Genomic DNA, 18,677 nt, shown 5'->3' on the forward strand with positions numbered 1-18,677 from the left:
TTGGATTTGGTGGATTTTCCCTCTTCTAATCCCTAGAGTTCCATTTAATGAGTGTTTGGGCCCTTGAGCTACCTTACAAATTGAACATTTTTTTCTCCAGTTTTCACTCAGGAAACACAAAATGTGGCTCTTTTTTTCTTTCTTTCTTTCTTTTTTTTTTTTTTTTGAGACAGTGTCTCACTCTGTTGTCCAGGTTGGAGTGCAGTGGCACAATCATGATTCATTGCAACCTCTGCCTCCTAGGCTCAAGTGATCCTCCCAACTCAGCCTCCCAAGTCGCTGGAACTACAGGCATGTGCCACTACTCCCAGCTAATTTTTTTGTATTTTTTTGTAGAGATGGGGTTTCATCACATTGTCCAGGCTGGCCTCAAAATCCTGGACTCAAGTGATCTGCCCACGTGGGCCTCCCAAAGTGCTGGGGTTACAGGCGTGAGCCACCATGGCTAGCCATGACTTATCTTTCATTGTGAGATTTTAATAACAGGCAAGACTTGAAAATTAACATTTTATACATTTTCTTTTAGACTACTTAGTGATATTATACTAAGTATCTAAAGTTTGTAATACTTAATGATAGTATAAACTCAAAAGGGTTCAGTGCCTCATTCTCTTTTACTCTTCCCTTTAGTAGATAGGTGACAGAGGAGTGGGTCATGCAGTCGAGATTTGGTCCAAGATTACTGAGTAAGCCCTTCTGTCCCAGAACTATTTATTTATTTATTTTTTTGAGATGGAGTCTCACTCTGTCGCCCAGGTCGGAGTGCAGTGGTGTAATCTTGGCTCACTGCAGCTCTGCCTCCCGGGCTCAAGTGATTCTCCTGTCTCAGCCTCCCAAGTAGCTGAGATTACAGACGTGTGCCACCATGCCCAGCTAATTTTTTGTATTTTTAGTAGAGACGGGGTTTCACTGTGTTAGCCAGGATGGTCTCGATCTCCCAACCTTGTGATATGCCTGCCTGAGCCTCCCAGAGTGTTGGGATTACAGACGTGAACCACTGTGCCTGGCCCCCAGAAATATTTATTATGGTATACTTCTTTATGTACTTTATACACACACACACACATACACACACACCCATCTTTAAGCTTGGTGACTCTTGTGGCTTTTTCAAAGGAAATTTAATTCTGGAAGCGGTTAGGCAGAATGTGAATAACCAAGAGATCTGCTTTTTGGTGAGGCACAGGGGAAGAGAAGAAAGGAAACAAAAGTCTTAGAAGAATCTCAAATAGGCCCTGATGACCAGAAGGGTGGTTCTACTAAGAGAGTATGTATACTCAGAAGATGAAGAGTCAGTTGCTTAAAATTTTACTCTTCTTCTTGTTCCTGGTGTGTAAAATCATATCCATATTTTCTGTTATAATTTGTTCTTACAAATCATTGATACTTAGTATTCTTGGATAGCAGTGAGCAACGTTACTTCTTTTTTATTTTAAAAAAAATTTTAATTTTTTTTGAGATGAGGGTCCTGCTATATTGCCCAGGATGGTATCAAATTTCTGGACTCAACTGATCCTCCTGTCTCAGCCTCCCAAAGTGTTGGGATTACAGTTGTGAGCCAAGGTGTCTGGTCATACCTTTTAATTTTTGTGTTCAGGCAGCATTAACTCTGAGTCAGTAAGCATTTTTTTTTTCTCCCTGGACATGGAAGTTTTTTGTTTTTTGTTGTTGTTTTTTTTTTTTCTTTTTTTTTTTCCAGACGGAGTCTTGCTCTTTTGCCCAGGCTGGAGTATAATGGCGTGATCTTGGCTCACTGCAACCTCCACCCCCTGGGTTCAAGTGATTCTCCTGCCTCAGCCTCCCAAGTAGCTGGGATTATAGACGCCTACAACCATACCTAGCTAACTTTCGTATTTTGTAGTATAGATGGAGTTTCACCATGTTGGTCAGGCTGATCTCCAACTCCTGACCTCACGTGATCCAGCTGCCTTGACCTCTCAAAACGCTGGGATTACAGGTATGAGCCACCACGCCTGGCCATTGTTTGGTTTTCTTTAGGTTGTTTCTCCTTAGGTTGTGAAACATCAAGAAATAGGTTACAATCATTTTCCTCTCTTCCCCTTGCTCTTCCCTTTCTTTTCCTTTTTTTTCTTTTTCTTGGAGACAGAGTCTTACTCTGGCCCAGGCTTGAGTACAGTGTCATGATTTCAGCTCACTGCAGCCTCCACCACCCTGGTTCAAGTGATTCTCATGCCTCAGCCTCCTGAGTCGCTGGGACCACAGGCATATGCCACCACACCCAGCTAATTTTTGTATTTTTGGTAGAGATGGGGTTTCACCATGTTGCCCGGGCTGGCCTCAAAGAAATGAGATGATTGGCCTCAAACTCCTGGACTCAAGTGATCTGCCCACCTCGGTCTCCCAAAGTGCTGGGATTGCAGGAATGAGCCACCGCACGTGGGCTCTTTTCCATTTTTAAAAATCAAGGACTGTCTCCAACATATTAAAGTTCACAAAAGTAATATAAACATGCATGTCCTCACTGGCTAGGCTTAATAAGTAAAAAAATTTAGTCATGTTTACTTTAAAGCTTTTTATTTTTTTGAGAAATAAGCATTAAAGAGTTGAAGGCTCCTTTCTATCTTTTCATAATTCTGTTCTTCCCTCTTCCTTCCTTGAGATCTTCACCATTCTGGGGTTGATTTGGATCTTTCTACTCCTTGTTACCACAGAAAATAAACTTCTTAATGAATTTTTACTGTATTTTAAACTTCTGATTTTAGTGGGCAGGTAACTCATTTTATGGTTTCCCTATCATTAGCCATTTTCAACGACTCAACAAGATTTTTTTCATTGTTGACTTCTCATTTCGGGACAACATAATGTTCTCATTTGCGCTATTTCTAAAGATTGTGTTTATTTAAAATATTTTTGGTACTCTGATCATCAGATGTGATATTAACTATCTTACATATATTTCCTTAGTGACATTCCTCCAGTCTTCTTTAGAAAGTCTTTCTAGTCACCTTTTATAATCAGGGAGGGAGGGATTGAAAAGACGAAGGAGGATTTTATGTTTTTCAGGGCAAGTCATCATTTGATGAGAAACTGACATTACAAGCTTCAAAAACTCAAGATATATATTGAATGTGTAGTAGTAGGACAAATATCTCTTTGTTTGATAGTCTGTACATTTTTGATACACTATAATATATTCTTGTAGTAAATAGCATGAAAATTTTCATGTGATATCGCAGTATGTTTATGGTTAGTTTAGACATGAGGACAGTGCTAAAGGAGAAAATCTAATAACTGTGTTGTTTGTTTTGTCAAAATATACTACCTAGCTCCAGAGTTTCCTATTTTGGAGAAGCAGAACTGGTTGATTCATCTTCATTATATCCGGAAAGATTATGAAGCATGCAAGGTAAGAGACTGCCATGATAATAAAAATGAGAGGCAGGATGCTGGGTAGGCAGCTAACAGTTGCCTGCTGCACAGAGTGTGGCAGTTTATATCTCAGCGATGAAATATGAATTTCTTGTTCCCCATACTTCATCTACTGGTTATCTTTTGCTGTTTTAGTGATGCTTAACATACAACTTCAAAATTTCAGTGGCCCCCAACAAACAGGTATCAATTGCTCATGGGCTTTCAGATCAACTATGAGTTGGCTGGCTTTGACTGCAGGCTGTGGATCAGTTTCAGGTTTGTTCCTTGTGTCTTCTTAGGTCAAGACCAAACAACTCTTTGCCTCCAGTGGAGGCAGTTATTCAACTCAGCATATTATCTTAACTTTTTTATCTTTGGATAGATGAAAAATGGTATTTTGTTGAGTTTTGTTTTTAATTTTTCCTCTTATTGCAAGGTTGATCATCATTTGTATATTTAAAAACCATTTGTATTTCCCTTTCTCTATATCTTTGGTTACATATCATATATGTTACAAACTTGCAGGCAGACAGTGGTAGTACTAACATGCAGAAGGCATCCTTGGTATCGTCTTTTTTGGCATCCAGAGCTTTGTGACCCTTCTAAGGTTTTTAATTTATACCTGTGGCATTTATACTTATGGCAATTCACAAAACTAATTCATACTTGTATGACAAAGATTTCATAGTAGTTTTTTTTGACACCACTGACCTGAAGGCAGATACCAGTATGAATCTTGAAAGGTTCTCTTTCTTTTTCTTCTGTGATATTACTTGGAAATCTTTTCATACTTTTCTTAGCTTGTCTAGTTAGATTTTAGACAGGGGTTGGCAAACTTTTTCTGTAATGGGCCAACAATATTGTAGGCTTTGTAGACCACATATGGTCTCTACTTCATATTTATCATCATCTTATTTTTTATAACCCTTTAGAAATATAAAAACTACTCTTAGCTTGAGAGCTGTACAAAAATAAAAAGTGCCTGTAGGCCCCATAGTTTGCAAGTCCCTGTTCTAGAATAAGTAATCATAATAAGGGATTTGAAGTTTTAAGAAACTGAATGAACTAGTACTTTACTAGGCATTATTAATACTCTAGATTTTTTACATATGATTATTGTCCACATCTACTTTTTCTTAAATACACCTGAATAATCTTAACCACTGCTCAGAAGCCTTTTTCTTCCTCTTTCAGGCTGTTATCAAAGAACAGCTTCAGGAGACTCAGGGATTGTGTGAATATGCTATCTATGTCCAAGGTAAGACACATAATTCTTGTCTTCTTGCTAGAGAAATACACTTTTCCTAGATTCTTGAAAAAGAGCAGGCAATTTAAGAAATAAATTCAAGTACAGCCATATACCACATAACACTGGAGATACATTCTAAGAAATGTGTTATTAGGCAATTTTGTCATTGTGTGAACATCATAGAGTGTACTTACACAAATGTAGATTGATGATATTGTACTATGACATAGGCTGTATGATATAGTCTGTTGCTTCTAGGCTACAACCCTATATGAGCATGTATTGTACTGAATACTGTAGGCAGTTGTAAAACAGTGGTAAGTGTATCTAAACATAGAAAAGGTACTGTTAAAAATACGGTATGAAAGATAAAAAGTAGTACACCAGTATAGAGTGCTTACCATGGATGGAGCTTACAGGACTGGAAGTTGCTCTGGGTGAGTTAGTGAAGGCCTAGGACATTATTGTATACTACTGTAGACTTTATAAACATTGTACACTTAGACGATACTAAATTTATTTAAAAATATTTTTTCTGCAATGGTAAATTTTTAAAGTTACTTGATGTAACTTTTTACTTTATAAACTTTAAAACTTTTTGTTTTTTTTTTGTAGTAATACTTAAAACACACATCAGCATTTTACAATATGTACAAAAATAGTTTCTTTATGTCCTTATTCTATATGCTTTTTTTTTTTTGGTAGAAACAGAATCTCACTATGTTGCCCAGGCTGGTCTTGAACTGCTGGGCTCAAGCAGTCCTCCTGCCTCAGCCTCTCAAAGTGCTGGGATTACAGGCATGAGCCACACATCTGGCCCTTTATGCTATTCTTAAAACTTTTTATTTTTTTACTTTTAAACTTTTTTGTTAAAAACTAAGACACACACACTACTGCGGTGGTAGTACTAACATGCAGAATGTATCCTTAGTGTTATCTTTTTTGGTATTCAGAGCTTTGTGACCCATCTAAGGTCTTTGTGACACACACATACACATGTGCTCATGCCTAGGCCTACACAGAGTCTAGATTATAAATATCACTGTCTTCCACCTCCTTATAGAAGGTCTTCAGTGGCAATGACATGCATGGAGCTGTCATATCCTATAATGATACCTTCTGGAATACCTCCTGAAGGATCTGCCTGAGGCTGTTGTACTTTTTTTTTTTTAATAAATGGAAGGAGTACACTCTAAAGATTAAAACGTATAGTATAGTAAATACATAAACCAGTAATATAGTCATTTGTTATCATTATATCAAGTATTATGTTCTATATATACATAATTACATATGCTATACTTCTATGTGACTGGCAGCACAGGTTTGTTTATACCAGCATCACTACAGATAGGTGAGTAATGCATTACACTGTTTTGATTGCTATCATGTCACTAGGCAATAGGAATTTTTCCTCTTCATTATAATCTTAAGGGATCATTATCATTTGTGCAGCTGTCGACCAAAATGTCATTACAGGTGGATGAGTGTAAATGTTCCAGAAAGGTTTTATTCAGTATTATCTTTTTATGAAATCTGAACATATATATAATTATTGTGTTGGATTTGACTCCAGAAATGACTAGTACTGTTAAAAAACTTGCTATCAAGGCCAGGTGTGGTGGCTCACGCCTGTAATCCCAGCACTCTGGGAGGCCGGGGTGGGTGGATCACAAGGTCAGACGTTCGAGACCAGCCTGACCAACATGGTGAAACCCCCGTCTCTACTAAATATACAAAAATTAGCCAGGTATGGTGATGCATGCCTGTAATCCCAGCTACTCGGGAGACTGAGGCAGGAGGATCGCTTGAACCTGGGAGGTGGAGGTTGCAGTGAGCCCAGATTGCGCCATTGCACTCCAGCTTGAGCAACAAGAGCGAAACTCCATCTCAAAACAAAACAAAACAAAACAAAAAAACTTGCTGTCTTTACTCACCCATTTTTTAGTTTCTGGCTAGTGTTTTTTGGAGTAGATGCTTAGGATTCCTGCCTAATACAGTGATTTCAGGACCAGAAGATGCTTTTGCAAGGGTTCCTTCTAGTCAAGCTAAAAGAGATGAAGAAGAGCTTGAGGACTGTTGTAAGGTGAATCAGGATGAGGGGAAGAAGCCTAGAAGAAATAAACAAGATGAAGCAGAGCATAAATTCAGCTCATCAAAAACTAAAGATAAGGACCACTGATTTAAATTTTACTCTTCAGTGCCATAAGTAGCATTCTTAATTTTCCCAGCAACTTTCTTTTTGACTCTTGGGTGTAAATGAATGGTTTTGTTTACCATTCATTGCATTTGTAGTCTTCAGATTAACATATAATTTTCTGATATGATTGGTAAGATATTGACAAATTGAGGACATCATGGCAAAAATGCTCTTGTTCTCAGTGTCACAAGTATCAGACTTTCAGTGCCTGATAAATTCTTCTGAAAACATAGGCCTAGGAAAAACCACTGGTTCTCATTGGTTGTTATACTAACAACTGAAGTCTGAAATGTTACTGTATTCTTTGCCAGAATCTCTGTATTGAACTTGAGGTATTGATTCCATTTGCCCCATTTGGGGGTGTTCACTCTGAAAATGATCAGGTGGAAGTCAGTTATGATAAATGAAGCATCTGATGGGGAAGCCCCAAAATGTTCTTAATGTGAAGAGTTTGTGTGATAATTTGCAAAGGAACTGATTATGCGATGGATCCTGGGAGTAGAGAGAGAAGTAGGTAGGTTTGAGTTACCTTACTAAAACAGAGTTTAGCTTGTCAACAGTTTTGGTTGTTGTGTCGGCCTGTCCGAAGTCATATCTGATTGTATTAAGGATACAGCTGTCGAAAGGATTTACTTGATGTTGTTTCCCAGTTTCCTTTTCTCCAATTTTTCTGACCCCAGCCTTCCCAGAACATGGTTTTACTTCATTTTTTTTTTTGTATTTTCTGTTTCTTGGCAGCATTGATATTTCGCCTGGAAGGAAATATCCAAGAATCCCTAGAACTCTTCCAGACATGTGCCGTTCTTAGCCCTCAGAGTGCTGATAATCTCAAGCAGGTGGCAAGATCTTTGTGAGTATTGGAAGGCTGGAGGCCCTAGGGCACTCACAGAGAACAGTGTAAAATGTAGGTATAGCCTGCTGCTGGCAGCCGCGTTAGCCTGATATACAAGTGGGGAATGGTTTAATAGGTATAATGGGATTCACTCTGAAGAGCTTGGATTAATTTTGAACTTTGAGAAAATGAGATAACTAGTGTTGAGGAATTAAGTATTTCAAACACTGCATTCTAGTTTGATGGGAGAACTGATATTATTTATCATGTAAATAGAGACACCTTGTGGCCTAAGTCTTCTAAACTTATTGGCATCCATGGAATTTGTCTCATCTGCTCTTCCAACACTTAACATAACATTTGTCACACCGTAGGTTTTTGTTTTGTTTTGTTTGTCTTTTTCCTTGAGATGGAGTTTTGCTCTTGTTGCCCAGTCAGAGTGCAATGGCACAATCTCGGCTCACCATAACCTCCGCCTCTTGGGTTCAAGTGATTCTCCTGCCTCAACCTCCTGAGTAGCTGGGATTACAGGCATGTGCCACCACGCCTGGCTAATTTTGTATTTTTAGTAGAGATGGAGTTTCTCCATGTTGGTCAGGCTGGTCTTGAACTCTCAACCTCAGGTGATCCACCGCCTCAGCCTTCCAAAATGCTGGGATTACAGGCATGAGCCACCACGCCTGGCCATCACACAATAGGTTTTTAGTAAGGACAGAGTTCTGATGGTTCAACTTACATCATTTTTCAACTTTACGATGATGTGAAATTGATATGTATTCAGTAGAAACTGTACTTCAGGTATCCACATAGCCATTCTCTTTTTCATTTTCAGTGCAATATTCAGTAATTTACATGAGATATTCAACATTTTATTATAAAATTGGCATTGTGTTAGATGATTTTGATCAACTGTCAGCAAATGTAGTTAAGAAAGTGGAGATAGGAATTCCATGGAACAGAATAGGTGTTCTAAGCATGTTTAAGATAGAGTAGGCTAACCCTGGGGTGTCTGGTAGATTAGATGTATTACATGCATTTTTGAATTACAGTATTTTCAACTTACAATGAGTTTACTGGGATGTAACCTCATCATAAGTTGAGGAGCATCTGTATTTGTTGAGTGAATGTCCTGTAGATTCCTAGATGGGATGAATCGCCAAAGTCTTTATAAACTACTAGGTAGCCCCTTTTCAGTCCTTTGTTCCATGGAGTTCACATCTCCACTTTGTTAGCTACATTGCCATTCATACCTGCGTTGTTTTTGCAGAGCTTGGTTTTCCCCATTTGTCTCTAAACTCATGATCCAATATCAAGGAAAGAGACTTGGTCTTGGAAGGAAAGGACATGTCCCTAATGGGTGATGATAAATGATGGTAGTTACTGTTTAACATGGTACATCATTTGGCTTATTTCTTTTTTGGTCTGCATTTATAATACATTGTAGAAAAAAATCGACAAGACTTTGACTAAAATTGGTATAGAATGAGACCAAGGCCTTGGAACAGCTGCCACTGCAATCCCTTCTAAGAAAGCTTCTGCTGTTAGTGTATAGCAGCTTCACTGGCCAAACTAGCAAAACCAGCTCATGGAGAAAAGGCTTCTAGAATTCTCTGCAGGATGAAATATGAGTAAAATTTGGGACTAGTAGGGTTAGTCTTCTAAGTATTTTGAGGTAATAATTATGGAAAATATATCTTTTACAGATTTCTTTTGGGAAAACATAAAGCTGCCATTGAAGTCTATAATGAAGCTGCTAAACTCAACCAGAAAGATTGGGTAAGTAGAGAACTTTCAGTTCTTTCTTATTAGTAAACATGCTGATGGTTCCGTTTATCATGTGGCTGTCTTATTTCTGAATTCTTACATTTCAGAAATGCCTTGATTTTATCCTCATACTTGATTCATGATTTGTCTAAGTACAGGATAAAAAACCATGTTTCCTCGGCTGGGTGCGGTGGCTTATGCCTGTAATCCCAGCACTTTGGGAGGCCGAGGCAGGCAGATCACGATGTCAGGAGTTCAAGATCAGACTGGCCAACATGGTGAAACCCTGTCTCTACTGAAAAATACAAAAATTAGCTGGGCATGGTGGCTCATGCCTATAATCTCAGCTACTTGGGAGGCTGAGGTAGGAGAATTGCTTGAACGGGGACCCAGGAGGCGGAGGTTGCAGTGAGCTGAGATCGCGCCACCGTACTCCAGCCTGGACTACAGAACGAGACTCTATCAAGAAAAAAACAAAAAACCATGTTTCTTCATAACTTGGCAGGCATTGCTGCATGATTTTCTAACAGTTTTCTGGCAAGCAGCCTCTTAACAGTCTGATTCTTGTTGATGACCCCTAGAAGCTTCAGGTATTTTTTTCATCGTTGGAGTTCCATAATGCCAGCAATAGGCATCTAGTTGTGTTTCATGTCTTTTTCCCGTCCCCATCTATGTGACATTCTTGGCTGTTTCATTCTGAAGACGCTTGCCTTTCTTTGGGTCCGGGTCTTTGAGTAGTTCTTTATTTGTCCCCTCCCCTTCCCTTTGTATCAGTTGGGGATTGTGTGTAACTGCAACTGAAAATTTGATTAAACATTGGCTTTACAAATTAGGGGTTTATTTTTTAATTCTTATGAAACAAGATGTCGAGATAAGTAGTTGCTGGCATTGATTTGGTGGTCTACGATGTCAAAGCTGTGAGTTTTTCCTCATGGTTACAAGAAGAATGCTGCATCTAACATCACATCTGCATTCTAGGAAGGGAGAAAGAGAAAGCAGCAAGGAGAAAAGGACAGAGCCTATATTGGGAAAGCACGACTTTCCCAGAAGTTCCCCACAGACTTCCCCTTATGTCATATCAGTTCCCCTTCTATAAGGAAAGCTGGTAAATGTAGTTTTTAATCTGGTCACATTGCTACTCTAAACAAACAGGGTTCTATTAGTAAGGAAAAAGAGAAGAGTAGGTAGCAGGTAGAAAACTAGCAGCGTCTGCCATGCTGTTTTCCATTCTCTATGATATGTTCTCTAACTATTCTCCACAACTCTTAACTTGCCTCTCATTTTCTACTTCCTTGACCTTTTTTTTTTTTTTTTTTTTTTTTGAGACAGAGTCTTACTCTGTCGCCCAGACTGGAGTGAGTGCAGTGGCACGATCTCGGCTCACTGCAGCCTCTCTCTCCCAGATTCAAGTGATTCTCCTGCCTCACCCTCCCAAGTAGCTAGGATTGCAGATACCTGCCACCATGCGTGGCTAATTTTTGTATTTTTAGTAGAGATGGAATTTCACCATGTTGGCCAGCCTGGTCTCCAACTCCTGACCTCAGGTAATCCACCCACCTTGGCCTCCCAAAGTGCTGGATTATAGGCGTGAGCCACTGTGCCAGGCCCTTTTTGTCCTTTTATTGTACATTCAGGGCATTTATTCAGTCTACCTTCCAGATCATCATTTTCATTTTTAGCTATTTGTATTCTGTTATATAGCCTATCCATCCAATATTTATTCATTTCCTTTTGTTGTATTTTTAATTTCCAAAAATCTTGTCTTGTCTTCTTGTAATAGCATCGCCAATATCTCTAATTCTTGAAGTTCTGTTCTGCTTCCCAGAATTATCTTTTTGTTCCTCTCTTCATTTTGGTTCTTCTGTTTTATGCTGTTGGTGTTTTTCAAGTATTTGATGATTCTTGGAGAGACATTCATATCTATGAATGAAGGATTAGATTTATTAATACACTGAATTAGCATGGATTTCCTTTGCATTTCTTATGGGGCACTATTATTTTTGAAGTGTGTTCAATTTGTCAGTTGCTTTTCCTCTGTATACATCTGAAGACTGAGTTGATTCTTTATGCTGTGGAGTATGTTATAGCTAACAGCCAGAGTGAAGCTACAGATAAAGAAAAATTCATATACTTTTAATTCAGTTGGTTTTTTCAAAAAATGAGTATGTCTGCTATATGCCAAGCACTGCTCTATGCCCTGGAGATGCAAAGACGGACTGGTGGATTGTAGGATAATCAACTAGAATAGGAAATATAGGAAGCAGGAGGAGCAAGTTTTGGAAGAAGGTGATGGTAAGAAATCAGAGTTAACTCCTATCTTTCAGAGGATTTTGGACATGATAAGTTTTAGGTTGTGGTGATATCTAAATTGAGGTGTGTCCAGTATTGTTAGATATAGAAATCTGAAACTAAGTGTTTTGGAGTAGAGATGTACATTCTGAGTCAACAACACAAAGGTGGTAATTGAAACCATTAGATTGGATGACATTACCCTGCAATGAGCTGAGGATGGAACCCTGGAAAAAAACAGTTTTTTACTTTTTTTTTTTTTTTAAGACAGCACAGGAAAAGTTACTGCTTTAATGCAGGGAGGAAGCCCTGCACTGTGTGTGGGGGCCAGAACCCTGGGGTGGCCAACACCACAAACTGTCACCACACAGGCCAGTGAGGAGCCAGGACCCACCAAGAATCCCTGGAACATCCCTGGGTGCTAGCAGTTTTTAACTTAGCTATCTAAACTTTTTTTTTTAAGAGACAAGAGTTCCTAGGCTGGAGTACATTGGAGTGATCATAGCTTACTGTAACCTCCAACTCCTGGGCTCAACTGATCCTCCTGCCTCTGCCTCCCAAGTAGCTGGAACTACAGGTGCATGCCACCATGCCTGGCTAAATTTATTTTGTGGACATGAGGTCTCATTATGTTGTCCAGGCTGTTCTCAAACTCCTGGCCTCAAGTGATCCTCCTCCTTCTACTTCCCAGAGTGCTGAGATTACAGGTGTGAGCCATCAAAAACCAGTTTTGAAAGACTGAGCAGAAGAAGAGAACCCATAGAGGGAGATAGGGAAGAGGTAAAACAAGAGAACTCAGTGTCACAGGGAATGGAACATGTTTCTTAATTTATCCAGTTGGTTGAAAAAGCTAATTTGGTATTACTGACTCATTTGGGATAACCACCCCATTATTACTAGTAGATGTGGTCATTCACAAAACGGCCATTCTTTTTTTTTTTTTTTAAATTTTTTTGAGATGGAGTCTCGCTCTGTCACCCAGACTGGAGTGCAGTGGCATAACCTCAGATCACTGCAACCTCGTCCTCCCGGGTTCAAGCTATTCTCCTGCCTCAGCCTCCTGAGTAGCTGGGATTACCGGTGCATGTCACCATGCCCAGCTAATTTTTATATTTTTAGTAGAGACGGGGTTTTACCATGTGGGTCAGCCTGGCCTCGAACTCCTGACATCATGATCTGCCCGCCTCAGCCTCCCAAAGTGCTGGGATTACAGGTGTGAGCCACCATGCCAGGCCCCCCTCCTTTTTTTTTTTTTTTTTCCACTTTTTAAGTTTCCTTTAAAATTTTCCCCTTCATGGCATTTTTCTTTTTAAAATTTTTTAAGGATTTTTCATTTTATTAACAGCCCTTTTCTACCCTACATATTTTATAAGTACCTGTAGAAAAACTTGTAGTAGAGTGTGGTGACTCACACCTGTAATCCCAGCACTTTGGGATGCTGAGGCGGGAGGATCACTTGAGCCCAGGATTCTGAGGCCACACTGGGGAACGTAGAGACCCAGTCTCCAGGAAAGCAAAAAAAATTAGTAGTCGTGTATACTTGTAGTTCCAACTGTTCTCTAGAGGCTGAGTTGGGAGGATCACTTTAGCCTGGGAGGTTGAGGCTGCAGTGAACTGTGATTTTTGTCCTTCAGCCTGGGAAGCAGAGCAAGACCCTGTCTCCAAAAACAAAAACAAACCGAAAACAAAAAAGAATACCTAGCTCTACTTTCTTTGACTCATAAGGGTATTCCACATACAACAGGGGAATAGTAATTCCTCCTGCTATTATCTTATTTGACTTTTGGAACAGCTGTGTTAAGTAGGGAGGATTTCCCCCATTGACAAGTGAGGAAGCTAAGGCTTTGGATGATGGAATGTCTTGCTGAAGGGTAGGAAGTTGCTACAGTAAGGTAGTTGCTGAGCCAGAACTGGAATTCAGGCTTGTGATCTAGGACGATCTAAGATTCCTCATCTTAAGACTGTGATCTTTCCATTGAACCGACTGCCTTTGTAAGATGTTTGCTGGATTCCCTTACCTCCCAAAAGATAGGATTTGACTCTGATTTGTTCTGTTCCCCTTTGCAAATTTTCTTTGTTGTCATGTTAAAGATTTTAAAAGGTCAGAGGTTAGCCTTCAGGACATCTGTGTATTTACTTACTTACCTTGACAGTTCCTGCTGCAGAGCAGGACATTTAAAGGACAAGAAAGGCTTTATTTCTGCCTTGTCTCTCTCCATGTATGCATTCTGATAGCATGGCAAAGATGGAAGTATGCAAGTTTTGGAAGCAGGCCTGAGCTCAAATCCCAATGCGCTGTAATATGGACATGATTTGAGTTGTGATTGAATACAAAATTTTTTTGAAATGTGAGACATTTGTGAGATAATTGGAAATCTGAACATCATTGAATATCTAATATCAAGCAATCACTCATTTTTTTTTAGTATGACGATGTGGGTAGATTTAAAAAAGGCCTTATCTTTTAGAAATACATAAGTTGGTCTTTTAGTGAAGCAGAACTGGAATGCTTCAGCAACCGAGGTAGCTGCTTCGCCTTTTTTGCTTCATCTTTTCTTTCTGTAGATCAAAGGTTGGCAGACTTTTTTTTGTAAAAGGCCAGTTAATAAATTTTAATTTGTACAACTTCATACAGACTCTGTTGCAATGACTTAACTCTGCAGTTCTAATGCAAACGAGCCATACAGAAACAGTGGTTGTGTCTGCATTCCAATGAATCTGTACTTATAAAAAAGGGCAGGGAATGGATTTCGCCCACGGACCATAGTTTTCCCATCTCGCTCTAGACTTCTGCAGATGGCTCCAATTACATGTATTTCCCACTAGCGGACTCCAGGTGGTGCTGTCAGTCCTCAAGTCCACATCACCTAGTGAATTTAGTACTTAGAACTAACTAGCTCTCTTCCAATTCCAGATTCCTAGGGAAAGGACTTCAGTTGAGTCAGGTGTCACTATCCAACTGTCTTGCCTTAAGGGTGGAAATGTGGTGGCTAGCAGTCCTCTCAGCAGGGGCTGTGGGTAGTCTCTCCTGAGAAGAAGGCACAAAGGGTATGGGGTGATAGGCAACTCTTAGATAAGAAAGACATGGGGATGGGCTGGGTATGTGCCCCATAGATCCAGGAAGATCACCTGTTTATTCTGCTTTTATTTCTTATAATCCATAGTTTTTAAATTGAGGAACTAATTTTTAACAAATATATTTGAGTATGAACTCTAATAAAAAGCTGACTGTAACGCATGGTTTAAAGTTTAAACCTTGCCGAGCAATAACAATCTCTAGATGTCTGTTGTTTCACTCTAATACTTACTGTGGAATTACACCTAAGTTGTTCCCTTTTTTTTTTTTTAAATGTGCCTAGGAGATCAGCCATAACCTAGGAGTTTGCTACATTTATCTGAAGCAGTTCAACAAGGTAATTTATAGAAGTGGTGATGGATTTCACTGAGGGTGCACTTGCTGTTACAGAGTTACATTGCTCATTTTGTATTATCCTTGGTGCTTGCAGAGGTTTTTGGAACTGAAAATTAAAATTACCTTTATACATTTATTTCTGTTTTAATTTTTACTTGTCATTATTCATCTGTCATTTTCTGTTTTTAATAAGAACATGGAAAGTTCTAGAAATATGAGAGAATGGCAGTTTTTCTCTTTTTCTCTACCTCCAGTTTAATTTCCCAATATAGAAACAAATGCTTAATAAAACATAAATATCAAAGAGTGGACCCTTAAGTCTTAAAGGTGTAATCATGAGCATGTGAGTGATCTAATATCCTTACAGCAACTGATTTTAGTTTTTAGGGTCACTGAAAATAAATTTTAAGTGGATCTGATTTCTGAGTTTTAAGAGTTTTTAGTTATTTTCCATGATGAGAATTTATATTTCATTGTGATTAAGCTATAGGCTCCTATATCAGAGAAAACAATTTGAGCTTACCTTGATACTCAGGTAAGGAAAAGTATATATCATAATCGAGGAATAGACAAAATTACTGAGAGCTCTAAAACTTAGTGATGGGAGCGTTGGGTAGTTTCCTTCATAGAGCTCACACTTAGCTATTGTGAAGTTTTATTCTCCTTTCTCCAGTGCCACCAGGACTGAGAATCTGAATTAGTACCCATTTGACAATGTTTAGTTTGTATCAATTTGCAGGCTGGTGTAACTTTATCCCACACTGGTGTTAAAAAAAAAAAAAAAAGTGCACATTAGCAATTGGGTTGTAAAAGTAACTTTTCTCCTGAGATAGATAATAAGCAGTATATGTACATAAAATACATTTAGTGGGTCCCTTAGGTTTTGTAGATGGATCTACAGTTTTATATACTTGATTAGGAGATTTTTCTCTTCACAATTTCAAACATTCATATTTCTATTCACGGCATTATTCTGAGAAGGAAAAGAAGGATTAGTCTTTGGTTGGACCTGTACTGAGAAGAAATAGATTTTACTGTATAGCTAACAGGCTAGGCAAATACAATACTTGGCATTTATATAAATACTTGTTGGATCAGTGAATGACTAAACACACCTTTTTGTTTACTAGGAGGTAAACTCCTCCAGAGCAAGGAGTTGATTTTATTAATTCAAATGAATACTTGTTGGGTGAATAAATGAGAACAATCTATTTATTCATTTATCATCACATTGGTGGGGAAATGGGGGCCCACCATAGAGAAATTTGTGCATTTGGTCAGTGTTACAGCTGGGATTTAGTTTAGTGTAGTACTCTACATGTACTATGATGTCTCTTTTGACTTATGAAGTATGAGTCATAGGTATGAATATCAAGCAGTAAACATTTAGAAAGATTAATTATCTTGCATAAATTCTTCCAAGTAGCTTCAGAAGCAGATATCCCATGTTGCCAGCTGTCTTTTCAACAAGGACAGTTTTGGTATGTTTTGATCTTTGGGTAGTGGGGGCTCTTTGCTGAAATGTGATGTTCCTATGTCAATAGAGCAGCAACTGTCTTTACATTAACCATATCAAGTTATAGTTCTTTCAGTGGTAGTGATTTGGTTTTCTTTGCTTTGTCAAACTTGTCAGGCACAAGACCAGTTGCACAATGCCCTGAATCTTAATAGGCATGATCTGACTTATATAATGCTGGGGAAGATCCACCTGCTGGAGGGAGACTTGGACAAGGCTGTTGAAATCTACAAGAAAGCAGTGGAGTAAGTGTATCTCTTTCCTTTAGAACAAGGAGAAACTAATATGTTTGATTAATTACTTACTGTATGAGTTAAAGGTGAAGTTGAGGTTTAAGTTAAGAGCTCCTGATGGCTTCAGTAAGGTAGACTGTGTTTCTTTCTCACCTCTCAGGATAGCTGCTGCTTTAGGTTAGCTGGGCAGTTCTATTCTACAAGGTGAGCCAGGGATCCAGGTTTCTTCCTTATTAACTGACCATTCCTTAGGTTGTTGTCTTTATCTGCATGGTTGATGCTGAATGTAACATCCACATCCAGGCTGTGGTAGGAGGAGATGGTATGGGAAGCTAAGTATGGAATAAGCATCTGGCAATAATTTTATATTTCTTTTTGAGACAGGCTATCACTCTGTCACTCAGGCAGCTCACTGCAGCCTCAACCTCCTGGGCTCCAGCGATCTTCTCACTTCAGCCTCCCAAGTAGTTGCGACTACAGGCATGTGCCCCATGCCCAGCTAATTTTTTTTTTTTTTTTTTTGAGATGGCGTCTTGCTCTGTTGTGAGGCTGGAGTGCAGTGGCGTGATCTTGACTCACTGCAACCTTCGCCTCCCGGGTTCAAGCAATTCTCCTGCCTTAGCCTCCCAAGTAGCTGGGATCATAGGTGCGTACCACCACGTCCAGCTAATTTTTGTATTTTTAGTAGAGACGGGGTTTTACCATGTTGGCCAGGATGGTCTCGATCTCTTGACTTATGATCTGCCTGCCTTGGCCTCCCAAAGTGCTGGGATTAAAGGAGTGAGCCACCATGCCTGGCCTATCCAGCTAATTTTCAAAAACGTTTTTGTGTTGACAAGGCCTCACTATGTTGTCCAGGCTGGTCTTAAACTTCTGAGCTCAAGCAATCCTCTTGCCTCACCTTTCCAAAGTGCTGGGATTACAGGTGTGAGCCACCGCACCTGGGCTTGGTAATAAATTTCAAATGACCCAGAAATTGGACACATCGCTCCTGCTTACATTCCATGGTTCAAAACTAGGTGATAGTTGTAAGAGAAGCAGGTAGATGCACACTCAGGAAGAAGAAAATAACAGATTTAGGAGTTGGCTGACAGTTTGGCATTTTGGTATCATATGTTAGCAACAGATCTTCTGTTTTCGGAGATATTATTAGGGACAGAAATCTCCTGATTCAGTAAAAAAACATAAGAAACATTTGACCTTATTAGCATGAGACCAGTATCTTTTTTTTAAACATCACTAGGGTAATACAGACTTCTCTTAATAATGGAACTGATTGGCTTTCCCATGATGGTGTTTTGTATTTTCTCTCTAGAAACACATGCTGTCTTTTCTGTTTAGGGTGTTGTTTCTTTCTTTCCTTTCTCCTCCTTCCTCTCTGCCTCCCTTTCCTCCCTCTTTTCCCTCTCTCCTTCCCTCCCTTTCTTTTCTTTCCTTCATTTCCTCCCTTCCTTTCCCTCCCTCCCTTCCTTCCTTTCTTTCATCAGAATCTCACTCTGTCACCCAGGCCTGAGTGCAATGGTGTGATCTCGGCTCACTGCAGCCTCTGCCTCCCAGGTTCAAGCGATTCTTGTGCCTCAGCCTCCTGAGTAGCTGGGACTAGAGGAGTGTGCTGCCACGCCTGGCTTATATTTGTTATTTTAGCAGAGATGGGGTTTTACCATGTTGGCCAGGCTGGTCTTGAACTCCTGGCCTCAAGTGATCTGCCTGCCTTGGTGTCCCACAGTGCTGGGATTGCAGGCGTGATCCACTGCACCTGGCCTTGTGTTGTTTCTTTTAAATGGGATAGCTGTAGCAAAATGCTTTGCCT

At 39.4% G+C, this 18,677-nt stretch overlaps 1 protein-coding gene and 1 long non-coding RNA gene across 3 annotated transcripts in view; one reads left to right on the forward strand and one right to left on the reverse strand.

Annotated features, from left to right (window-relative positions):
- The window catches only part of BBS4 (Bardet-Biedl syndrome 4), a 48,236-nt gene that overhangs the window by 15,626 nt on the left and 13,933 nt on the right, over positions 1-18,677 (forward strand). For both annotated transcript variants that reach the window (XM_012451260.3, XM_012451261.3), the window contains exons 3-8: positions 3,288-3,367; positions 4,567-4,630; positions 7,560-7,671; positions 9,357-9,429; positions 15,066-15,119; positions 16,752-16,879. In XM_012451260.3, coding sequence (XP_012306683.2) covers positions 3,288-3,367; positions 4,567-4,630; positions 7,560-7,671; positions 9,357-9,429; positions 15,066-15,119; positions 16,752-16,879 — 511 coding nt within the window. The remainder of the gene's footprint in view (positions 1-3,287; positions 3,368-4,566; positions 4,631-7,559; positions 7,672-9,356; positions 9,430-15,065; positions 15,120-16,751; positions 16,880-18,677) is intronic.
- LOC105716561 (uncharacterized) lies at positions 10,234-18,325 on the reverse strand. The gene is made up of 2 exons (XR_010344530.1): positions 13,852-18,325; positions 10,234-11,337 (listed from the first exon to the last, which is right to left on the reverse strand). It is a non-coding gene; the product is annotated as an uncharacterized LOC105716561 (long non-coding RNA).

The sequence above is a fragment of the Aotus nancymaae genome, unplaced genomic scaffold, assembly GCF_030222135.1.
Source record: "Aotus nancymaae isolate 86718 unplaced genomic scaffold, 86718_ANA_hifiasm-v0.15.2.pri h1tg000003l, whole genome shotgun sequence".
Taxonomy (NCBI): domain Eukaryota; kingdom Metazoa; phylum Chordata; class Mammalia; order Primates; family Aotidae; genus Aotus; species Aotus nancymaae.